The sequence below is a fragment of the Felis catus genome, chromosome B2 (genome assembly GCF_018350175.1).
Source record: "Felis catus isolate Fca126 chromosome B2, F.catus_Fca126_mat1.0, whole genome shotgun sequence".
Classification (NCBI taxonomy): Eukaryota; Metazoa; Chordata; class Mammalia; order Carnivora; family Felidae; genus Felis; species Felis catus.
In genome coordinates, this window is record NC_058372.1 from 12881592 (window position 1) to 12907168 (window position 25577).

The following is a 25577-nucleotide window of genomic DNA, read 5'->3' on the forward strand; positions in this document are numbered from 1 at the left end:
TGTTGCAGTTGAAATCACATCCTTCAACTGCTACAGCTAATTATCAGTTACAGATATAACGTGCCGCGTTCTAGACGACACCCAGCAGCACAAATGAGCACACCTGGCCATGCTTACAGCAGATCCCAGCAGCAGCAGCGAGGCATCCCACAAAGTATATTCCCAGAGTCTGTCCCCTGAGACCATTACTGTTCAGACCCCGACAGGTACTCATCTGTCCAGGCAACTAACTAGCTGCATCATCTGGGTCTAAATCGTTACCTTCCAGGGGCGCCTGGGTGGCTCAGTCAGTTAATCGTCCGACTTTGGCTCAGGTCATGATCTCACAGTTCTTGGGTTTGAGCCCCGCCTCAGGCTCTGTGCTGACAGCTCGGAGCCTGGAGCCTGCTTCGGATTCTGTGTCTCCCTCGCTCTCTGCCCCTCCCCCACTCGTGCTCTCTCTCAAAAATAAACATTAAAAAATTAAATTGTTACCTTCCACTTCTGCCATTCCTCTCCTCCAACACCTTCTGGTCCCATCCCCAATTTTTACTTTGCATCTGCTTACATAGATTACTCCGTTTTCGCCTACATTTCAACCCTAGACCAGAAAGCAGAGGAGTGAATAAGTGGATGAATGTTCTCGATTAGAGCCAATACCCCCGATGTTTTCAAGTTTTCCATATATGACCACAATAGATACCAAGCGTGATGTCACCAATGCTTTTTTTTTTTTTTAGTGAAGACAACTGGCTTCAACGACAAAAACTGTGATGACTCCAACAGCCATGTTTGCTTTAAAGTCTTTATTATCCTGAATACAAAAGACAGAAGTCCTTGAGGATATAACAGAGTTCTTTATGTGGAAACATTATTTTTTTTTACAAGTGAAAAAATAAATACCTCTTGGAATAAAGGCTTATATGCTAATATGTGCCATAAAAAAGTAGAGTTTTAATATTTGACAAAATGTCTGTGCAAAGAAACAAATGCATAAACACATTACTGCTACATTAAGGCAATATGAAAAGTATACTCGGAAATCTCAGTAAAGTGACAGTGTAGGTTCCTAGCTTTAACTTAGCTAGTATTGCACCCAATAAGGTCATCTAGGTGTGCCGACGTCCTAGAAAACCCACAAGCTGACCAGCGTCCAAAATGCCCAAGTGGGAGTGGATAACTTGATTAAGAACAAAGAAACAAAGAAGCTCCAAACCCCTCTGAGACGTAGGGAGGGGACAACTGAACGTTAATACGTAAGCACTTACAAAAAAAAAAAAACAAAAACAAAAAGCATACAATCTCTAAGATACCTATGATAAGGCTGTAAAGGCTCGATGGCTCAAGCAAAAGCGACCCCACCGGATGAAGCTGGAGTTTTGGGGAGAAGTGGAGAACCCCCGGTTTGTACACGGGGAAGCTTCATCTCCGCGAGCAACACTTGGCTTTCCGAGGAACGTGGGTTCCCTCTTCAACTTAAATAATCTACTCCACCAACTCAAGAGCCCAAGGAGTGAGGACTGCTCCACAGAAATCTTACCAGACCGGTAGCGTCTTATAAATCGCAAGACGTGGGGGTGAGGAGACGGGGAGGGAAGAGGAAGCCGTGCACACTGAGTGACCGGTTTTCCACCAGCCAGACCGGTTTACATCGGGCAACCTGGTGAGCAACCTTTTACAAGTCGCAGAATTGATCTTTGCGCCTGTTTGCCTTCCAATCATTCTCGACCAAGTTATAAAAACAGAAATGACATTAAAATGACGGTTTCCTTAAGAAAAATTTCCTATTAAAATGTTCAGAGCTCCATGACCGTACAAAAAGAACCAAGTAAATTCTTAAAACGAATTCTTACAAAATTTGCTGCAAGTAGGAAACTTACCTTGGGATACATTAAGGAGACTTAACAATATCCTTTCCTAAAGGGTACCCAACTTTTTGGCTATGCTGCCACTTAACTGACATCAAAGATTTGACTTATTCCTTTACTTGATCATAAGAAGAATGAGCCCAAGGAACATGTCTGTGTCCCAGAACCCTTCCTGGTCCCCACCATTGCAGGTGCAGATTCTACGCATGGTTTGTTTTGATGGGGAGGAATATTCTTTTGAGTCTTCCTTTTTTTTTTTTTTTTTCTTTTTTAAACACTGCATGGCAGATGGGTGTCAGAGTACTTATTTTCTCCACGATCGTTTTTTAGTTTAAGTAATAGTGCAGCTCACGGAAACGTGGCTTGTCCAGTTAAGTGCACGACACGTCAGATCACGGTGAGGTTGAGGAGACTGGTGTGGGTCGGTAGGTAGACGTGTTGCACGTGTTCCACCCGCGACCTGCAGACCGGACAGGACTGGAAAAGAGAAGCCAACAGTATTTGTTAGGACACCTTCAAGGATGGGTCTTCAGTTTCACGTGTGGCGCCTACTCTGTTCCGTTTGCTAGTAAGTGGTGGTCACAATTATTTCTAGCTCTCCACTGGTAGAGATCTTTGTTTTCTAACGGGCTTGCAATTCTATACCTTACAAGGGGCTCAGAATATTGGGGAGAAGTATGAAGTGCAGGCAATTAGTTAGGTTTGCAGTCACGCGCTAAACCAGGCACGAGTGGCTGCTGAAGAACTACTGCCGTGCAAGAAGGCTGTGGTCCCTCCAGGGGCCGACTGTAACCCCTTCTGGCAGTGAGGCAGGAAATCGGAGACCCTTCCGGAGTCTGGGCGGCTGGCTGACTCAGACCAGCGTCACTGGGTTAATGCCATGTGGCCAGTGAACATGGCTCTGCTCCAAGTCGCAGGTCACAGCGCCACATCCCCGGCTGGCTTCTCAGCAAGCACTGTCCCTCCCCCACCTTTCCCCCCTACCTCCGGCCCGCCCCCCCCCCCCAGGGGAGCCTTAGGCATGGGGATCAGACCAAGTAGGTGGAAAAAGGCAAATCTGTGACCCGCTTCTGGAGAAATAACTCCTTGTAGTAGATCGATCTATTCTTCAGAAAGACAAAGGCATCCTGATGGCTCATTATAGGACCCTAAAAATAGTTCTGAAATTAGCAGCTTTTGAAGGACTGGATATTTAGGGCTTTTTTAAATTTATTTTTAAAAATGTTTTATTTATTTTTGAGAGGGAGACAGAGCACGAGTCGGGGAGGGGCAGAGAGAGAGGGAGACACAGAATCCGAAGCAGGCTCCAGGCTCCGAGCTGTCAGCACAGAGCCTGATGCGGGGCTTGGACCCGTGAACTGTGAGATCGTGACCTGAGATGAAGTCAGACGCTTAACTGACTGAGCCACCCAGGCGCCTCCCCTCCTACTATTTAAAAATTTGTAAATGTATTGAGGGCTTCTTTTAAATAAAACCACACTGACATTAAGCAAACAGTTCTTAGAAATGAAAACGAACAGAAAAAGTTATTGTAAGAGGAAATGTAAGGTGCAAGAAAGGAAAACATACATGACTTTTATTTTTTGTACTGATATTAAAATTAGTTTGACTTACTAAAGGCCACTCCAAGATGCCCCCTAGAGGCATATGGAGCCATCAAAGAAAATTAATCACAGATAATCACAGAGCAAACAATCCACCCATGGATAACTACAGGGTAGCTATAACTAAAACCTCTTCAGTATTCTTTTTCAAGTATTTTAAGTAAATAATAAAGACCATCCTCCTGAGGAGGCTGGGTGGCCCAGTCGGTTAAGCTTCTGACTCTGGATTTCGGCTCAGGTCATGATCTCACAGTTTGTGGGTTGGAGCCCTGTGTTGGGCCCTGTGCTGACAGCACAGAGCCCGCTTGGGATTCTCTCTCTCCGCCCCTCAACTCTCCCTCTCTCAAAATAAATAAATGAACTTAAAAAAAATGAGAATAAACAAACTTAAAAAACGAAACAAAACAAAAACCATCCTAAGCGTTGGGAAGCGGGAAGACACACAAATGGAAGCTGCGAGTCCTGAACCAGTGGTCGGGAGGCCTGGGTTCCAGCCCCCGGTCACCCCACTGACTAAGACGCGCTGCCCTGTGAATCTGAGCCTCGTTCCCGGAACCTGAAAAAAGCCTACGGTTTACGGCAGTTACACTGCGGCGAATACTACGGCGATCCAAAACGTCCCCTTAGAGCAACACCTCTGGGGTCCCCGAACGCGGGGACCCTAGCCGGGCGTGGCGGGGCCCCCCGGCTTGCACCTGGCACCCAGCAGGCGCTCAGGAACCCCGGTCACGGCGGGGAGAGAGCCCGCCCGCCAGGGGAGGGCCGCCGGGCACCCCTCACCTGCAGCTGGGCGGCGCAGCCCTCACAGCACACAGTGTGGCCGCAGGGGCAGAAGGCGGAGTTGATCTCCTCCTCGCAGCACACCATGCACAGCATGGCCTCCTTCAGCTTCCGCAGCTTCTCCTGGAGCGCCCTGGTCTGCTGGCAGCTGAGGCCCTCACAGCTGGCACAGCTCAGGCCGCTGTCCGAGGACTTGAGCGGGGAGTTCGGAGGGCTGGGGTCGCTCCTCGAAACGAGGTCCACGACGCCGGCGTTGTACAGGGCTCTCCTGGCGTGGTCGTACACCTCCTTAGACGTTCTTTTGATATCGAAGACGTACTTCTTGCCGAGGTTGATATTCTCATTCAGAAACAGAGACGCCAAGTGGCCCTTCAGGTCTCGGCTGTACTGCATCATGACGGCGCTGGTCACCGTGTCGCACCTGCAGGGAGACGCGGCACGTCAATACCCACAAGCCCGGGCGCTTCTGTGACTCAGACCTTCAAATGCTGCCGTGAATGAGAATATTCTGTGGCAGCAGACATTTATATTCTTGTGTGCATGCCTGCAAGTAAATTCTTCCAGTGGTATCTGTGCTAAACACTTTCATGATTCTACCTCCGGGTTTCTCCAGTGTCCCCAAAGGACCTTGACGAAGGAGTCATAAACGCAGAAACAGTGAGCGCGCGCCCTCACCTCCGGGGACACAAGCAGTCGTCAAAAACAGCTTGTGGTGAGGAAAAAAAAGACATTTTCTTCTTTCAAGTCCTGGCTTTTATGTTAAAAATTTCTACAAATTTTCCGTTCTGCTCCAAGATTTGTGTGTCTACCTTAACATAAAAAAAGGTTAAGATGGCAATTAAATTTCTTAGCTTCAATTTCTCAAATATTTGGGTCAAATCACAAGTCTACCTTAAAGCACCTTCTGAAACGAGGGTATTGCTACTGTCAGTAAAAAAAAAAAAAAAAAAGAAAGAAAAAGAAAAAAACCCTTGTACTACGGAGTGAGGAATCGGGATAGCGGCTCCCCCACAAGGACGGTTAGGTCATCCTGCGGGGATGCGTTAAAGCCGTCGTGGGACGGGTCCAACCACTCAGAGCTCCCGGGAGAGGAGCTGCCGTGGGGAAAGAAGGCAAGAGAAGGGGGGGGGGGGGGGAAGGGGTCTGTGCAGCTCACTCCCACGCACGTTCTGTGGTAAAAGCGGTACCACGTTGAGAAGGCCCCCACCGCCACGCAGAATAGAACGAACAAAATGTTCGAGAGCGGTGGATTTCTTGAATTCTGAACAAGATTCGTGGACACGGCGATACCAGAAACCGTAGGCCCCTTGGTGGCACCTGAAAACTTAGAGCTGCAGACAGACGCTCGGGCTGTGGGGACGGAGCGCTACGTGCCTGTAGAAAGCGTGCGTCTCCGTTATCGCTCGGTAGAGCCCGCTGGCGGCCCTGGTGCTGATCATCTTGAACAAGAGCACGACGCTGTTTCCCGACTCCTTGGTGACGGTCAAGTACACGTTCTTCCCCGACTGGGTGGCCATCTGGACCACCGGGTAAGCAATCCTGGAACACGGGACGAGAAGGTGAGCAAGCCCGGAAGGAGAGGCCCGTCAGGGTGTGTGCCCTTTCGTAGGACTCTCCTGTGCTCAGGACCCCGCAGTAGAATCAGATCGCTCTAGGACTCCTAGTAAGCACTTGGCTCCCTAGTCATAGAGGCGCGTTGGAAACCAGTTGTGGAGAGAAGTGTTGGGAGCGATGTGCGTGTGTGCATGCGTGTGCACGCGTGTGTGTAGATGGAAACGCGAGTTTTACAGCAGTGAACGTACTTAAAAAATAGTAACTCTGCCACATCAATACACTTGAGTTTGCAGTTTAAAGAGTAATTCAACGGTTATCGAGGCCTGACTCAAATTAATATACATACCCAAAATGAAACATTTCATCCCCAAAGGATAGCTAACTGTCTAGCAAATCCCTTTCCAGTTTTATCTATTTTAATGATCAGAGCTACAAGGGGATATATGCACATTCGGGGCTGAAACAAAATGGAAGACGTAGGTACGTTACCTATTAATTGGGCAAAAGTCGTCTTTGCAAATGGAGATTCCTTCAGGTCCAACCCCGATGAGGAGTTTCTGCCCTTCACTGTCCCTCACGGAATGCCACTCTATGCCATAGTTTTCCATCGTGGACACGATTTGTAACACCTGGTATTCGGCAGAAGCCTGGCTGGTCCCCTCCAGCTCCTTATGCTTTGCCACAATGCTGCAGGATGCCAAAAGGGCAGAGAGGCGTGGGCAGATTAACGCACGTGGTCCTTAGAGGGGAAATCTGTATCATTTTCCCTAGCGAACCATACAGACACTGCCATTTATGTGTAACACTTAAAGTGATATAGCAATGACATTTCATTTGTTTAGCAAATCTGTAATAATATACTTCTAAGACACTGCTCCAGATCTCAACTATTAGACATTTTGGTAAAAAAGCAAGTGGAGAGGCCGGATAGAGGTGAATGGGAAGAATTATGGAAAATCTCTAAAAATAGACATGAGACGTTTTGTATATAGGTACTTCTCGTGCAAGGGTCTACTTTGTAAGTTTCATTATAATATAGCATTATAGGGGCGTCTGGGTGGCACAGTCGGGTCAGTTAAGTGTCCAGCTTTGGTTCAGGTGATGATCTCGTGGTTTGTAAGTTCAAGCCCTGTACTGGGCTCTGTGCTGATGGCTCAGAGCCTGGAACCTGCTTCTAATTCTGTGTCTCCTTCTTTCTCTCTGTCCCTCCCCCACTCATTCTCCCCACCCTCCTCAAAAATAAACAAACATTAAAAATATATATACAGCATTCTAAGGGGTTGATTAGATCATCGGCAGGATTTATTCTGTCTACTGCGGCAGACAGCCTCTAACATAGTCCTTGAAGATCCCCACCTCCTGGTATTCACACTCTTGTGCGAATCCCTTCACCTGAGTGCTGAGTGCCTGTTGTGTTGATCACTGGCTGGATTCATAACTTGCTTCTAATGAACAGAATATGGCAAAAGTGGTGAGATGTCACTTCTGAGATAAGTTCTAAAAAGACACTGACCTCTGTCTTGGTTGTTCTCTCTTGCTCTGACTTGGACTGTTGGTCCTGGGGGGAGCCAGCCACCTCGTTATGAAACAGCCCCTTCGAGAGGCCCATGCGGTGAGGGAGGGAATAAGGCCCTGCCAACACGCCACAAGAGTCTACGTGGAAGGGGACCCCTCCTTCGGCTGAGCCTTCAGATGACACTGAACTCTACCAACAGCCTGCCTGCAGCCTCATGAAAGGTCTTGATCCAGAGAACCCAGTCAAGCCATGGCCAGATTCCTGACCCACAGGAGTATGATATATAGTTATTAAGCCACTAAGTTTTGGGGTAACTTGTCCCCCAAGAACAGATAACTGAGATAACACCTATTTTGGCCTCTTTGTTTAGTCTTTGCTGGGATGAAGAAAATACTAATAGACATGACAGACTTTTGAAGAGACCTGCATTTTTAGATTTTTTTGTTAATGTTTATTTTTGGGAGAGAGACAGAGCAGGAGCAGGGGAGGGGCAGAGAGAGAGGGAGACACAGAATGGGAAGCAGGCTCCAGGCTCTGAGCTGTCAGCACAAAGCCCAACCTGGGGCTCGAACCCACGAACCGTGAGATCATGACCTGAGCAGAAGTCGGCCACTTAACCGACTGAGTCACCCAGAGATTTGCATTCTTAAGAGTTCAGAGATTTAAAAAATTCCCGTTCCATAGCATTTTATATAAGGGCATAGATTTAGGTGGATTGTTTTGTGCCTGTAAATCTCTCAGAAGGAAGGCTGAGACTCTTTAGAAAACAACTTGGCTAAACTGGGTAATGGCCTAGTCTTAACCTTACCAAATATCTGTATATACACCGTAGATTCATATTCTTTGGGAAATATGTATAAATTCACTAGATCTATGAATGTGAACAGTCACCTCCACAGCAGCCTCACCTGTTCAAGGTGGCACTGGAGAGTTCCTTTGCACAGAGCTCCTCATAGCTGTACTTGGCAGTGTTCTGATTATAGTCTCCGAACTTGGTTTGGGCCAGGAGGGCGCTGAGTTCCACTGCCTGCTCCGGGGAACACTGGAGGTGGCCGGCCAGGAGGGTCTCCTTGATATGCAAGAAAAAGATATGCCTGCAAAGCAATGTGACAATGAGGTTACCCTGGGGACTAGCCTGATGTCAAGCTCAACCGGGGGACTAGCCTGATGTGCAATCTCACAATCCCTTTTCGGTAAGGAACACACAGTCACTTAAAAAGCCACCCTGAAAACGCTCACCACTAAAAAACATTTTTTTTTTTTTGTTTTTAGTATGAAGGCAAAATAAATCTAAGGACTTTCGTTTCTCCGGAATGAAAAGCGTAACTCAGACAAAACAAATCTGAGACAAGCTCAGGAGTATTCAATTTAGCACATACAAAATAATCTCACAGAGGTTTCCACATTTCATTTTTTTTAAAAGAAATTCTGTTCACATAAACTTGATCTTGACGTGGACTTGGTATCTTAGATCCTCACCTTTATTCAAATGACCCCCAAATCTCTAGTCTTTGCCCCAACCTCTGTAAGCATCATATTCAGATGTCCAACTGCTTACAGACGTCTCCACTTGGATGTTCAGTATCCTAATTTCACTGTTCAAAACCAAACTCACTGTTTTCCTTCCCAAACCCACTTTTCTCCCAGTGAAAACCAGAGACTCGTTTATTATTTTACCGCAAGACCCACTTTTGATTCTTCATTTTATTCCCATCTACTTTCTGTCTCTGAAAACTCCTTAAATTCAGTTACACTCTTCCCATTTTTACCTCAGATGTCCTACTTGTGGCTCTCAACTGTCAGAGAATTTACAATCTCCCCAAAGCTGATCTCTCTCGACTCTGCTAATCTACCTTCCAAGCTACTTGCTTCTGGGATAAGCTTGCCATCTCTCCGCTCAAAATCCTTCAAGGGAGGGGTGCCTGGGTCAAGCGCCCCACTTCAGCTCAGGTCATGATCTCACGGTTCGTGAGTTCCAGCCCCGCGTCGGGCTCTGTGCCGACAGCTCAGAGCCTGGAGCCTGCTTCGGATTCTGTGTCTCCCCCTCTCTCTGCCCCTCCCCTGCTCGTGCCGTCTCTCTCAGAAATAAACATTAAAATAAATAAATAAAAACTCCTTCGAGGGATCCCGACTGTTTGCCGAGGAAGCGTGCTGTTGGCGTGTACCCAAGCTTCTGTGGGTGTGGCCCCCGATGTCCAGCCACACAACCCACCATTCCCTCCAGCCACTGTGCCCTGGGAAAGGGACAATTCCTCTTCCTGGAAAGGCCAAGCACGCTCACGTCTCCACGACTCTCGTCTTGGCTGCTCCCTGTGCCCTGCGCGGTATTCTTTTTGTCCCCTCATTTAGATACCTTTTTGTCCACATCACCTGCAAGCTGTTTATTCCTCTCTTGCAGTATTTGACATATTCTGATTTTCTACCACAGTTAGCTGCACATAAGTGGATGTCTTAAGTGTCCCTGGCACCACAGAGCTCTACGAATGGACGTAAAACCGCACATTGCCTGTGGTCAGTTTCTTTCCCTACCTAAGTTGCAGTCCTTGTGTGCCTGCCCCAGTCGCATCTGATACTACGCTCCGTTCACTGTGAGGTACGTCAGACTTAGAAACTCCTAGGAAACTCCACGTAGGTTGCCTGCCAATCCAGCTCCGCCAAGATTCTCAACGGAGCATCCGAACTGCGACAGGCCAGTCTAGATTATAAAATTGGTCTCTGGCAAACGTACAGGTATAACCTTCCTTTGATGACTTGTTATAGCCTCTCAAACTTGCTTAAATGCCACAATATTCCTTCCACTAACAACTGAATTACGACCAGCAGTAAAGCTCTAACACTGCTCTGAATAGGGCGCGTAAGCCCAGCTTCCCGCTTGAGCTGGGTATCCTTAACACTGCTTTTATGCTTTTATTTATACTCTCGTCTTACGTCTGACGTCCCCGGTGGAGGGAACAACATGAGCAGCGAAAGAAAAGCCAAGGGAAGAGGGGCTGAGACACACAAGGAGGGGCTCTACGGACAGTCTCACAATGTCAGGCAGGCAAGAGCCGTTAATCTTCCTTGAAGAGGTGTTTGAATTCAACGTTTTGTGTGTTCTAGAACGATAAAGAAATATTTAAAATGACCACACTCCGCCAAATACTGCAGGGTTGTCTTTATCGAGAGCCCCGATGAAGGAATCACGGTAAGAATGCATAACAGCACTGAAAGGAGACAAGCATGGTTTTTATTAACCCAAACATCTGTTAGTCTTTAAAGTATTTCTGACACGCTGCTAAACTGAGGAGGGGGTCCCTACTGGGGCAAAGAAATTAGCACGAAAACAACTCGTCCTGAAACAGCTATCTGAGCAGCGGAGGGCGGGCATTCCCCACGGGATGTCGGCGTCACGACGCGGCTTTGGCCTTCGAAAGCCTTTTTTAGATGACCATTTGGTAAACTTCATCTTGGTGAACGGATCTGTCTCTCTTCGCTGGGGCTGTGTTTGTAGGAGACACAAATCTGAATACGTGCTTAAAGAAGGAATGGCGTGCTGTAGGATGTTAAGGGGGAATCCAAAAAACAAGTCTTCTAAATCTGATCTCTGCTCGTGTGGAAAGGTCTTTTCACGTATTGCCCCACGATCAACCTGGAGACTAGTCTTCTGCTTTATGAAAGAGTTGTGTGTAGCCTGCAACAGAAGACTTGCTAAGCCTATCCGATTTCTTTTTCCGCACTGTCCACACCCGCTTCTGGAGAGGCAGCTGCCGAAATCAGGCAAAAAAGCAGTAACAGAGCATTAACAGGTGGTCAGCAGGGTGAGACCGAACGCCAATCTTTTCTAGGCCTGTGGGTCAGAATTTTTTAAACGGAGGAGAACAACCGGCCTTTTGTACGTACTCCACATTCTAGGCCGAAATGCAATCGATACCCTGTGAGTGGAAGAATCCTCCCCTTTACTATTTACGTCAACTCTCCCATACAGTTCTTCCTGCATTTTGCCAATTTCATGGCTATAAAACAACCTTTTCGTTTTGAGTCAACAAATATTTGTCATTCACTGCCTCTGTGCCAAGCCCTACCCTGGGGTTACAGTATGAACATATCTGATAGATCCTTTTTTAGATGGAACTTACAGCTTTTTCGTGTGAAGGTGCATATCCCTATCACAGTTAACTCCAGACACAAACTGGTTTTTGGGTGACAAATTTTTATGTTCTCTAGGAGAACGGCACCATGGAGCAGTGACAGCAAAGGTCACCAGCTGTGGTGAGCCATCAGCAGACTCTCTTTAACGTGCTCTTTCTAACAGGGAAGATGACAGAGCTTGGAGACGTTCCGATAAGGAATCCAGGGATGGCTCAACAGTTAGTGGGGTGATTTTTTTTTTTAAATGTTTATTTATTTTTGAGAGACAGAGACACCACGGGGCGGGGGGCAGAGAGAGAGAGGGAGACACGGAATCCGAAGCAGGATCCAGGCTCTGAGCCATCAGCACAGAGCCCGACGCGGGGCTAAATCTCATGAACTGTGAGATCATGACCTGAGCTGAAGTCGGACGCTTAACCGACTGAGCCACCCAGGGGCCCCTGGGGTGATTTTGAAACAAGTATTTTTTTCCCCAATCATTTTCTCTTGAACCATCTGCTCTGTAACTGTCTGGTTCATGGATTCTTCCCCATCCCTTTTTTTTTTTTTTTTGTAAAGTGGGTGAAAGGTTACTGATAATATCAAAACAAGCAGATGTGGACAAAGAGGTCTTGCCTGCAGTGAATTTTTTTTAGTAGTTTTATCTAAAGATCAAAAGCGGTAGACCTATCTAATTCACTTAAGGCTACATGCTAGAATCACAAACAGAAGGCCTCTGGGAAAAAAAAACTTCTGTGTCTTAAGTAAATGTCTGTGAATATGTCCTGCAGACATAGGCTCAAACTGCATTTTCTATTCTTCTGGCTGCCTGGTTGTTCAAGGTTTTACTCCGTTACTAAGAAAGTGGATACGGTCGACGAGTGGATTGGTTGGAGGCCCAAAGTGAAACATTCTGGCTAACTTTGCATCATGGGTAGAGATGAACTCCCACGTGTTGTAGCCTTATGGAAGATTTGAAAACAAACAGTATGACAGAAACGCCCCAGTCTCATTAAAAAAAAAAAAAAGTCACATATCCTTAATACATTTGTTTCAGAGTACCTCAAATTTCCTCTACTTTAAAAATTAATTCCTTTCCATAGTTTTAAGGAATACAGTTAGGTCATTTATCTTTTAACGACGGTAAGCAGAGAACTGTCCCCTGAACACTGATTTGTCTCATAAAGAAATCATCTGATAATCAAAGCAGAACCTTCTGCAAACCAACGGGAGTCACTGACCTGTCCACCATAGGCAGTTATGCCCAATCACTGCCCTCCAGTATCTTCCCAGTGACATCATTTTGAAGAACTTTCTTGTGACACAAATGTAAATCAACTATATCCACATTCACTATTAGACTCCGCATTTAAGTAACTAACCTAGAACATCTTTCAAATGGCTAAGAATCTATGAACAGCATTTCTTCTCGAGACCTGACTCACTGAACCTGGCCATCCCATCCGTTGGTGATGGCTGGTGTGCTCCCCACCCAGTTAGACCCCCTCTGAGATCATCCCGGAGTGTGTCTGCCTCAGTCCAATGAGCCATTTAACCACATCAGTTTGTTTTAAACCAAACTAACTGCCAAATCACATTTAAAAACTATCGAATAGAAAAAGGGGACCCCTGGCTGGCTCAGTTGGTAGAGCATGTGACTCTTGATCTTGGGATCATGAATCCGAGCCCTACACTGGGTGTAGAGATTACTGGATAAAAACCTAAAAAAAAAACTATCAAATAAGAAAAAATTACTATACATGTTTTTGTTTTGGATCTTAAATTCCACCGAAACAAAAAGCAGTTCCTGATGGCCTGTAGGCCGAAACGTAAAAGTTAAAACCGTAACACTTTTAGAAGGACACATTGGAGAACAGCTCCATGACTTGGGGGGAGGAAGGTAGGCCAAGGTTTCTCAGGACACAGCAAGAATCATAAGGGCGAAAAACTGATACATCAGACTTGACCAACAGCAAACATTTCTACTCATCAAAAGGCATTAAGAAAGCAGGCAAGCCCCAGGAGAAAATACATTTACAAGACGTATCTCTGACAAAGAACTGGTATATATAAAGAATAGGTATGGCTCAAAAACAAAGGTAACAACTCGGTAAAAATGGGTAAATGACCTGAACAGATACTTCACAAAAGAAGATGTAGGAAAGGTCAATAAGCACGTGACAAAAGTGTTTAATGTTATTGATCGAGAGACAAATCCAGGGCACCTGGGTGGCTCAGTCGGTTAAATGTTCGACTTCAGCTCAGGTCATGATCTCATGGTTCATGGGTTTGAGCCGTGCGTCGGACTCTGTGCTGACAGCTCATCGAGACTGGAGTCTGCTTTGGATTCTGTGTCTCCCTCTCTCTCTGCTCCTCCCTCACTCACACTCTTGCACTCAATCTCTCTCTCAAAAATAAACATTAAAAAAAAGTTAAAAAAAAAACTAAACAACCACCTCCTCTGCGATCCAGCTTTCCCATTCTTAGATTTACTCAAGAGAAATGAAGATACAGGTCTACAAAAGATTGTACTTGCAATGTTCACAGCAGCTTTACTCACAATAGCTGGAAAACAGGTGTTCATCACTAGAAGGACGGGTCAACAAACAGTAGTATATTCGTAGGGTGAAATACTATCTAGCAATGAACAAGCCATCGATATGTATCAGTATGATGAATCTCTAAAAATACATAATGAACAAAAGAAGCCAGACACTGCGTGATTCCATGTGTGTGAAGTAGATCTATGCTGGAAAAACAAACCCTGTTTGTGGAGGGGCGGGAGGGAAGGTGGGGGGCGAGGACTGACTGCAGATGGGCCTGAGGGAACTTTCTGGAGTGCCGGTAATATTCTACATCTTAATAAGGATTTTGTTTAAACAGACACATCTGTTTGTTAAAACTCATCAAACGGTATAATTAGGATTCTGTGCATTTCATCATATGTAAATATTTTATCAAAAGAAAAAAAAAAAGAACTGTAGACAAATATGGAGCTCTACTTAATGATATGCATACTGAAGTATTTAGGGGGAAGTGTATGTATCCACAACTTATTCTGAAAAGCATCAGAAATAAACGTGTGATAAAGCAAGTATATTAAACTGATTAAGTGGTTAACAGTAGAATCTAGATGGGGGTATTGGTGTTCACTGCGAAAATCTTCAACTTACCTGCATGTTTGGAAATTTTCATAAGAGGTTGAGGAAATAACACTAGTGAAAATCCTTAGGGTGAAGGTTAAGAATTCAAATGAATAGCTTCTTACACCTCAAATGAACTATCAGATCTCTTCCACTCCATGGAAGGCTTGCAACTGAGAAAGAGTCATGGCCAAGTAATGACCAAGTCAAGTCTCTATTCAGCTTAAGGGAATCCTTCTCAAAGCCCCAAATGCAAAATGGGAACCATGGACAAATTCGCTTTTCCTAAGGTTCCAAAGCATTTAAAAGATACAGGAGCGGGGGGGGGGGGGGGGTGAGGGAAATCCCCAACATCAAAAACGATGACAACCCACACCAGAAGCACTTGGAAAAAACAGGATTACTCGCTCACAACAGATACCTGACCCAGGCAAGCAACAATCCAGCAATCCTGTAGTTTAAAAGTGTTAGCTACAATCTCTCCCAAGGGTCTAGATTGTGGTGAGTGCCATTCTAGATTGAGGAGAGGTCTGGAGGCAGGCTACAGTGGGGGCAGGACTCAGAGAATAAGTGTGCCTGGTGCCCCTGGAGTCTGACCCTATGTGCCATCTAAAGAGTCAAGTTTTATTTAAAACTACATATTTAAAATTAAAAGTTCACTTGGGTTGCATGAAAAATCAATAATGTTCTTTGGATCCTTCATACAAATATACAAGTACGAGACATTGATGAAGATACTGAATGTGCCCAGATGGGAGATCTGTGGCTAACATAAACAGACAATAATGCAAACAGCCTACACTCTGAGCAAAAAGAAAGAGTTAATAGATAAATTAGAATTCAGAAATCTAATCAATTCTTTCTGGAAACAATATACAAGTTTGTCTTACTTTCCTGGGGCCTATTTTGAGTTTGGTCATTAAAAAAAAACACAAAGGGAATGTGCCATTCTACTCTTAGGCACAGAGTTGATATGTAAAACACAGTGACACCTTTATAGCAGATAAATACTGTTGTGACATCCTACCCATCGTGAATCCTAAAAGGTAAATTATGTTAAGCAACCTTTACCAACAGTGACAACGTGTTGAAAGATCTCGAACATCATTGCAGGCCCTGGCTGAGATCCGTATGATTCGGTCGGAACACGTTCAAGATTACCACCTCAAATCTGCCCATGGTTGCATGTGGCATTTGCTCTGTGGATTTCAACGGTGCTATCTTCTCTAGATCTTGACATCTAAGTGATTTTTGTTGCGAGAAAGGGAAAAATTGGGTTTAGGAAGTACTCAGCACCTACAAATTGGTTGAAAATTAGATTTAAGAGAGCCTCTAGCTTGAAAACTACCTGAACTTCGCAGAAGGTCCAGGCAAGTGGTAGTTTATTTTAGATGAGAACTAACAGCCACAAGAAACAAATGGCTTGGGGTGAAGTGGAGAGGCCGAAGGAAGGAAGCAAAAGAATGCCAAGCACTGAGCAAATCCTTAACAGAGAATAATCCCTACGATACATTTTTTAATGGTGAGACGTCTCTCAGATAGTCTTAAACTTTTCAGTTCATAGAAGCAAACTGGCGAACATCAGTTCACTAAGAAAACTCATATTATCCCTGTCCGTTAACTCCACCTCTATTTATCTCTAATTTCTTAATTCATTGTTTCACCAAATGTTTATGCACCAGGCACTTGCTAGACTCTGGAGATACGATGTTGATCAGTCCCCTGCTTCATGAATTTAAATTATTAGAGTAGCTGACAATAAACAAATTGTCACATAGGTAAACAGTAGCATTATACGCTCATTAGATGCTATAAAGGAGAGCTACGTGATGCCTTGGGACACTTCAGTCTCCTGAGCAGGGCCCAGCGGATGCTTTTCAAAGGAGTGATGAATGAGTGGAGCCTGGGAGACGGCAGGATTTAACAAGGGACAAGTCAAACTCAACACCCCTCGCTCGCATCACTGAAATCTTGATGAGACTCAACGCTCAGCATTACAGCATCTCCCTGAACAGTTAGTTCAGGACTCATGGAACCCTTGTATTGAGGCTGTTTTCTGGGAAAGAATTCGGGTGTCGTTGAGTCTTACCGAGTGCAAAGACCACAGAACTCTGCTAAAATGCGGCAAAGTTCCGGAGAAACAGATTTTATTGGCCGTGGATGGTATGATCACCATCTCTGAAGATGAAGCATATAATTCTCTAACCTCTGGCTGTGAAAATGTTGACAAAATCTGGTCTGAGTTGCTGTGACTAACTGAGAGCCTCTGAAAGGCAAGAATTTCAAAGATCATTATTATTTCAGATCTACTTCCAAAATACATTAGTTTCACTTTTTGTTTCAATGCACAGCACGGCAAACATCTGCTGGATATACCTGCTTGCCTCTGTCTCTCAAATGTGCCAGCTGAGTCTGGACAAGACTCTCTGGTTACTTTCCAGACCCTCATTCAAAGGCAAACGTAATAATCTGGGTAAAGAATCTAAAATTAGGCCAAATCAGAGCCCAGATTAACTGTATCAATCTAAGCAGACATGTGATACAGTTGGGTGTTTTTTGTTTTCGGAAAAATATACTTAGGGAAACATGAAGGAAAATAGAGGGGAAGCAGAAGCAAAGGAAAAAAAAAATTATGGCTAGAGGGGATTTTAGAGACAAGCTCTTCTTGGCCTTTTAAGAGAAATGAAGTGGGGTGGGGGGGGGTACTCAGTCTTGGAAGTCTGTATACCCTGGTAGTTGGGGGCTGGGCTGCACTGAGAATGCAGGGCCTCTGCCGTCCCCCACCTCGGCTCCCCCCTCCACCGCCCACCGCCGACCCCCCCCCCCCCCCCCCCCCCCCCCGCCGTCTCCAGTTACAAACAGGCCCTCCAGCCTATTCCCCAGCAGCCTCCCTAGTCTCTTGCAAACTAACAGATTCACTGCCCCCACTTAGACCAGCTCTACTGTGAGTACATTGCTTTAATTCTCCACAGAGGCCAATTTGGCCAGGATATTTCAGCCCCATTTAATAAACTGTCCAGACACTTTTCGGTATACTAAACGTACCCTCATGACTTGACTTTGAGATGGTACAAAATCACCACTCATAACCGAACTGGCAAAGCTGGGCTTACGGACAACACACGCAGATCTATTTTATTTTCACGGCATTCTACATACATATTTTATAATGAACTGTTAAACATCAAAAAGTTTACCAGCCAGCTTTATCTGGCTAACATGACGCCAGGGAAAATAAGTAATTGTGCTCTGTTGTATCATGTACATAAAAACAACGCTAATTGTGACTTTTTTGGACCCAGGACAACTTCTCATCCTAATGAAAAGGCACAAATGCTAATTGCAAATCGCTTTAGCTATTAAAAGCAGAATGCTGTATAAACTTGAGGAGGCATTTTCTTCAAATTCTGCATTTTGGGCAAACCTCCTGAAAACAAGTAATATTCGCCAATATTTTAAAAGCAAGTCAAATGCTTAGATCACACTGATTTTTCAATAAGATTTCAAAAGGAACTAAGATCAATTAAAATTACCTGGGCTAACTAGGTATGTGCCTTCTCAGAGTGCTATGAGGCATGAGTCTCAGGAGTTAAAGTCAATTGAGTCAATGTAACAGGAAATTTTATTTCAATTCTAATTTACAGAATATCTTGCATAAATAAAATGGACTTGATAATGGTTATTAACTCACTTGCAAAAAAAGCACAGGTAAAGACCATCTAGTGGCAAATTTTAAAGTCTGTAACCATTCATAATATAAATCTATCATACTATTATGACCGCAGCCTTTGTTTAAATGATGTATTTGGTCCTCTAAGCCGCTGCAGGTTTAAAAAATAAATTTGTATCATCAAAATGGATTTGCCTCTGGAGGCCCAGAAATTATTGCGAAATCATGACAGAACCACACAATGAAAACTCCAATATGTTATAATATATACGTGTGTTTCTGTATCCTTTTACTCTATTCCAATTTATCACACTGAAGGGCACAGTGGAAACTTTCACAAATCAGCTTGAAGTTAGACATATACCCAAAACCAAACAAGCCCCCCCCCCCCCCCCGAAACCAACTTATTCTAATTAATATACACAGCTAAGACATCCTTAAACATGCAATCATGTGAATATTTTTTAAGACATTTTCAGGAGCACTGAGAATTCAATACACTAGCTTGTCTCAGAAAACAAAAAAAAAATTGAACATCTCCTTCACCTTTGAAAGTGCAGCAACAAGGAGAGATTTCCAATTCAAATAGTATCTCAAAAGATGTTTCTATCAGTTCTTAAGTAAACAAACAAACCACATGCTAACAACTCTTAAAGGGTTTTGCTCACTTACCATTACTCAAGATTGTCACACTCACATTTCTCATGTGTAAGGGCAACTTTCCAAACCAAAGGATTATGAAAAATACTAGAATTTAGACCCAGAGTTTGTCGTGTTTAAAAGTCATTTTTTTTTCTTTTTGGTCATTGTTCGTTTGTTTGTTTACATGCCACTCTAAGATTTAGGTCTCTTGCATTTCAGCAATAAATACTGAACACTACTTTCCTAATTTGGCTCATCCTTGAGAAGTATTACAGTCAGTCCAGGAGAGAAAACATTTCTGTTGGAAAAAGGAAACCGCATGCCCTAGTTGCCTACCACTACTGGTGGTTTTCTAGAAGATAAATTTAACAGTCTAAACAATCACGTGTAAACATGTTTGTGGGCTGGAGATTGGCTACACCTTACAAAGTTTTCTTACTAAGTTTTCAAGAAACGTAAAAAGTTAAAAAAAGAAATCTGCATTAAGTGGGACAGAGCTCTTTGCTGCATATTGTAATCTGACACTAGGCTGAAGTTGACTAAGTTTAAGTAACCCAAGAGGAACTGTTTCCTGCTTTCTGTTAGAACAGTCTACAATGACCTGTATTAACACTGCCGAGACAGAGGTTACTATCGGGCATTAGATGCTGCTATCAGGAAGTCAGTTGGGTTTCTAATTTTTTTCCCTCCTGTGCCGTGGCACTGATCCTGAGTGTTAGTAAGACTTCAACCCTGCTCCCTCGTTGTTTATAAAGACAAAAAAAAAACCACAGGAAGAGCCAGAAAATGTACCCCAGGCCAACTAGGCGGCTCCCTGTTCACCTCGACAAAAGGGCTGTGCCGTGCAAAACTTCTCAGTTATGAACCAGCTCACTCTGCAGCAAACAAATTCGCCTGTGAACATCTCTGGGGAGGTGCAACGGCCCTTTCTCAACGGAATCAAAGGTCTGGTTGACATTGGTTTAGTTCAGCATCACTTTACCTAGTCTGCTCCTGTAAGATGAGATGAGGTTCCACGAAGAACTTGACTCTCAGTTTGAGCCGGTAAGGGGCTAGCCCATCCATCTGCTGGGAGATCCGATTTCTCAGATTTAGCCATAAACTTTCACCTTTGCTACCCGTAAACTGCAGTCCAAAATAATCAACTTCTATAATTCCCAACCGCCTGCACACCTAAAACAAAAATGAATGCAGCATGGATGAGCAAACAGTCCATGTAGTCAAAGCAAAACTCAAGGACTCCATCTGGGTCTAAGATCCCTGCCTACTTTTTGCAAAGTTCAAGGAAGGTGTTACAATTCCTGCCTTAAAGCTGTAACAACAAAGTTCTAAGCTTCCAGTGTTCCTACACCAATAGTGAGGCTTGTGCTTCCGTTAACACCGAGGAGATGGTCGATTGCACTAGAGAAAAAGGAGTCCTTAAAACCAGCCTTCCAGGAAGGCTGAGGAAAGGAATCTGCGGGGTATTTTCCCTCTTATTCCCATCACGGGAATTCCCTCCACCAGCACAATCTGCACAGCTGATCTGGCAGATTATCTGGACAATTTTAACCATCTGGACTCCAAAAAAACAAACACGCCGAGGAAACACGCCACAAGTGTCAGCGAAGCTTGTTAAAAGAGGTTTTCCAAACATCTCAGGTCTGGGGGGTTTTCAGGGCATGGCGTCCCACTGGAGATCAAATTTGCTGTCTGTCATACCCATATGCACTGTTTGGAACCATTCTTCTTTACTCCTTAGGAAACACGAGCTTTAAAGACAACGGAGGGGTGGATGACCAAAAACCCAAGGTCCTCTCGAGCCCCGCAAACCGGCAGGTGCAGGTGAACGGTCCATTTCAGAAGCAGCGAGAGACAAGGGCCGGGCTTGTCTGCCAAGCAACCCCAGGGACCAGCGCCGGCCAGCAGCCACCTCATCTCGGGACTCGGGTGGCGCTGCCAGGCCCCGCGGGGACCCGAAAGGCGGCATCATGCACACACCTGCGGCAGGTGGGCTGGACCGCCTTCTTCCGGGAAAGTGCGGGACTGGGAGTGGGGTGGGGGGCAGGGTGGGAGCTTCCCCCCCCCCCCACCACGCGCTCCCAGCGTGCGGGGACCGCGTGCCCCACGGCCACGGGGAGGAACGGGGGGCGGGCCGGGCGCCTGGGGCGCGCTCCCCCCCTCCAAACCGCCCCCCCCCCTGGCCGCCGCCGCAGCGCCGCCCGCCCCCTGGCAGGCGGCGAGCCCCGGAGCCCGGCGCCGCCGCGAGGCCCCTCCGCCTCGGGGGACCGGCCGGGGCCCCCGCCTGGCCCCTCGTCGTCACCTGGTTGAGGCAGTCCTCGCCGTTGGCTTTCGCCTCCACCTCCACCTCCATCAGCACCGCGTCCGGCCTCGTCACATAGCACAGCATGGCTGGGGCCGCCGCTGCCGCCACAGCCGCCTCCTCTTTGGTGTGCGCGGGGCTGCCGCCTCGCCACCGCTCAGACCCAGCCCCGGGCTCGGCGAGGCTGGCCCTCGGGAGGCTGCAGCGCCGCAGACCCGTGCTCCGCGCCCCCCGCGCCCTCCCCGCCACCCCCTCGCCAGCCCGCCCGCCCGCCGGCTGCCCGGGTCTCCGCGGCGGCGCCGCACTCCAGCAGCCCGACTGCCTGCGGCGCTACAGGGACTCCTCTGATATAGTGGCCCCGCCCCCTCCGGCTGGGGCTCCCGCCAATCACGGCGGCCCCGCCCCTCCTCCGCCGCCCCGCCGGCCAATAGCGGCGTCCGCTCGGCCGCGGCCCGACCTGCCAGCGCCGGCCGAGTTTCCCCGGGCCGCCTGGGGAGGTGGCAGCTTGCGGACGCCGAGGGCTTGCGGGAGGAGGGCGGCCCCGGGACGGGAAGGGACGTACCCGCCGCCTCTGCCCGCTGGGCGACGCTGCTCGGAGCGGGCGGCCGCCCGGCGCGCGGAGGCGGGGGCGCCTCTCTTTCGGGCTGGAATGTATGGCGATGCGCCGCCTCCGAGCTGCCGCTGTTTTTCAGAAGCCTTGGGTCGATCGCGGAACGCATTTCGGGAGGTGAACGTAAAAAGGAAAGCGAGCAACCCCAACGCCAAAAGCAAACCGTCTTCCCCTGGGGTTTGCCACGGTGGGTTGTTGGAAGGCGGAATGGCTGCTCCTCATTTTAGACCTCGTCCGTGGAAAAACAAAACCTGAGCATGAAAGTTTTTGCAGTGGACCAATGAGCCAGGGAACTTGATCTAGTGCTTCTGTATAAGTCCTCCCTGGAGGCTTCTATTTACTGGTTGTGCTCAATCAAAACACCTTACAGGGCTCTAAGGCCCTCTCTCGGGGTAGCGCATCTTGTCTCATGTGTTATTCATTCATTAAACGTTAATTGATCACTTGCTGTGCTGCCAGTCCCTTTTCTCAGGCAACCAGCTGTTATCCCCATCTTGAAGGTTAGGGACTTATCTCAGAACCGAACAGGTGGTATAACCTCAGTAGTAGCTATTAACAATTTAAGGCCTACAGCTCTTCACTCGTTCCTCTTTGCCAGTACACTAGTTAGCCTACCTCTTTGGTTTCTTTACAGGAGAAATGAAAAGATGGGGTTTCAGCCCCGGACCCTTGAAAAACCTACTTCATCTCTCTGAAGTTCAGTGTTTTCAACAGTAAAGTAGAAACCCCAGTATCTGCTCTGCCCTCCCCTGCCCAGCACTGCTATGAAGAACTGCAAGAGACATGTCCAGGAGGCCATTTGAATGACCCTGTATTTGCAGGGAGATCTGTCATGGCAGCTGTTATTGCCTGCCAGGGGCTTCTGTCCTTGCCTCTTTTCCTGAGTCTCAATGATCTCTGTCCCAGTGGCCTTAATTGCTAAAGAAATAGGAAGGGCATCATAGCAGAAGGCTCCAGGGAAGGATCCTATCACAGTCTTTCACTAACACCAACTATGGGTAAGCCTGTAAGGAGTCAAAGGTTACCCCCAGTACCCCCACCAGTGCTGCAGGCAGACAGGTGCACTGACGCTGCTTTCTTTGTGTGTTTCGAATACACTTCGCTACACCGTGCTGTTGAAATATTCTCTTGCGTCAACTCCTGTTCCTTATTTCCTTAATTCCAGTTTACTGACTGGGAAATTTATAAGAGAGACCATATTTGGATCATTGTCATCTATGCTTAATCACTACCAACTTTAGGACAGGAAGAAGAGTGAGGACCAAGATGGGATCCAGGCGTATTGGGTAATAGTTTTATTTATAGGCAATTAGCTGGCTCACCCAAAGCCAGCTAACCAAAAGTTGGCTCACTTAAGCAAAAGGCAATCGAGTGCACAGATTTTGGAAGCTCACAAAATCAATGCGGACAAGGTGCGGAAATGAATAGAAAGGGAGAAATATTGGTCGAAAACAAAGATACAAAACAACAAAAAATTAAAAAAAAAACAAAAATAAAATAAAAACAACAACAACAAACAAAACCCAAGTAAGCAAAAACCAAAGCCAAATACTTGTTTTGTTGAGAAACTAGTTTAAAAATAACTTATATTTTTGGTTTTGGCAGGGATATATCTAATCCAAACCCAGCTTATGTCCTGCAGTGGATGGTTGATAAAGATTCCAATTGTTTTTGAAATTAAGAATCATTGGGGCGCCTGGGGGGCGCAGTCGGTTAAGCGTCCGACTTCAGCCAGGTCACGATCTCGCGGTCCGTGAGTTCGAGCCCCGCGTCAGGCTCTCGGCTGATGGCTCGGAGCCTGGAGCCTGTTTCCGATTCTGTGCCTCCCTCTCTCTCTGCCCCTCCCCCGTTCATGCTCTGTCTCTCTCTGTCCCAAAAATAAATAAACGTTAAAAAAAAAAAAAAAGAATCATCAGGAAGGTGGGTGGGGGCATGGGTGAAATAGATAAAGGGGATTAAGGGCACTTTTGTCGTGACGAGCACTGCGTAACGTATAGAGTTGTTGAATCACTATATTGTACTCTTGAAACAAATATAACACTGTATGCTAATTATATTTCAATAATAATAAAAGAATCACCAGGTAAGACTGAGGAAGAGAAATATTTCTTAGAACTAAACAAAGCTAAAAACATGAAAATGTACTTGAGGAGGTGGAAGAAATCCTGACGACTGAGAAGAAAAATAAGATAGTCTACTAGTATACACAGAAAATATGAGACCATAATTTCCCCTCTCTCTTTTCCTCTCTCCCTCCCCCCTTCTCTTTTCTCTCTCTCTGGTCCCTCTCTTTCTTTCCTAATTTCTTCCTAGAGTAGAGATAGGGACAGACTGGTTAGTTAGGGAACAAGAAGGCTGGAGTTTGCTGGTGACTGGGTGGGAACGCACATTATGTTCAAAGACCTGGTTAGGGAATAGAAAGCCTACAGAATTACTTCCTAAGAGGATCCCACCATCTGGTAATGCTACTAAACGTCTGGAGCCAGTTTCAAGCCCCAGCTGGGTCTAACTGCAAAATAAGAGACGCTGAATACCTTCGCCTGGGGGTGGTAACTGCATTGGGTGATGCCAGTGACTGAAGCCGATCTGAATTACCCAGAGAGGTGCTACCTCTTATCTTTGTCTGCTTTCTTTTGCTAGCAATTGGCGATCACCTTTTAAAGGATTAAAATTAACCAGCAAAGTAAAAGGATCATCTGCACAAAGGTAGAATTTTGATTTTTTTTTAATGTTTATTTATTTTTGAGACAGAGAGGAGGGACAGAGAGAGAGGGAGACACAGAATCTGAAACAGGTTCCAGGTTCCGAGCTGTCAGCACAGAGCCCGATGCGGGGCTCGAACTCATGAACTGCGAGATCATGACCTGAGCCGAAGTTGGACGCTTAACGGACTGAGCCACCCAGGCGCCCCTAGAATTTTGAAATAGAAACTGTAACTCAGTGGTAGAGTTGGCTAAGGCAGTGGAACCCTGGCTGTTGGAACACACCCAAGCACTACAGTTTTTCTGTCTCCTACGCTAGGGCTCAAGACTGAACACTAGATAATATTTGAAGGATGTGATGTGATGGTTGACTGGCTGCAAAATTTTTCTTCTGGTTGGGCGCGAGGTCTGATCTGGCCCACTGGATACCTGTGCTTATTTCTACCCCAACACTGCCCATGCAGCTGCAGACACCCTCCGCTGGGTCAGAGGAAAGGCCCTTCTCTTTACCTTTCCACCTTCATCTGCGGGAGCGTCGAGGGAAGAACAATTAGTGGCTTCCTAAAAAGCTGTCTTTCTGCTCTCGCACATTATTCAAGCTGATTATTCTCATAAGCAATGCTTCGTCAAGCACAAGTGGGTTAGAATGTGTTGAGTGAGCTGAAGTCTCTCCCATTTGAAATATTAGGCTTGTAAAATCAGGAGTGGTTTAATTTGATCCTGGCCTACCATCAAAGCGGAGCGTCTCGTTTCCAAAACTGTTTGAGTAGAGGAAAAACCGGAGACAGAAGAGGCAACGCCCTGTATTACAAAATCTGGAACATATATAATGGTTCCGTCTTCGTTACCGTGCAGTTCAAATGATTTTATTTTAGTTGTGAGAATGGTTCATGTTCACGGAAGACTACTTGGAAAAGACAGAAGAATAGAAGGGAGAAAAGAAATGAGGTGCCTATAACTTTGTCAGGCATTTCCGGTTAGTACTGATGTTTCACTTTCTTTCTTTTTTTTTAATGTTTATTTTTGAAGGAAAGAGAGAGAGAGAGAGAGAGCATGAGAAGGAAAGGGGCAGAGAGAGAGGGAGACACAGAATCCGAAGC

At 46.1% G+C, this 25577-nt stretch overlaps 1 protein-coding gene across 2 annotated transcripts; it reads right to left on the reverse strand.

The window, feature by feature from the left end:
- Positions 1-770: 770 nt before the first annotated feature.
- MYLIP (myosin regulatory light chain interacting protein) lies at positions 771-21417 on the reverse strand. 2 transcript variants are annotated; one of them, XM_023253658.2, is made up of 7 exons: positions 21166-21417; positions 19846-20036; positions 8210-8395; positions 6275-6472; positions 5606-5770; positions 4232-4652; positions 771-2324 (listed from the first exon to the last, which is right to left on the reverse strand). In XM_023253658.2, the coding sequence occupies exons 1-7, from the start codon at positions 21250-21252 to the stop codon at positions 2235-2237; spliced, it is 1338 nt and encodes a 445-aa protein (XP_023109426.1). In that variant the 5' UTR covers positions 21253-21417; the 3' UTR covers positions 771-2234. The 2 variants fall into 2 exon arrangements, with proteins under 2 accessions (XP_023109426.1, XP_044913021.1); XM_045057086.1 differs by having other exon boundaries at positions 19846-20614; positions 21166-21408.
- Positions 21418-25577: the final 4160 nt, after the last annotated feature.

Bases quoted from the DNA above. Each gene is read 5' to 3' on its own strand.
- MYLIP (XM_023253658.2), bottom strand. From the start codon at position 21,252: ATGCTGTGCTATGTGACGAGGCCGGACGCGGTGCTGATGGAGGTGGAG. The intron at 8,396-19,845 runs GTAAAGTGATGC...ATTGCTTTGCAG, and splicing joins ATCTTACAGGAGCAGACTAG to GCATATCTTTTTCTTGCATA. The intron at 2,325-4,231 runs GTGAGGGGTGCC...TCTCTTTTCCAG, and splicing joins GCTGCGCCGCCCAGCTGCAG to TCCTGTCCGGTCTGCAGGTC.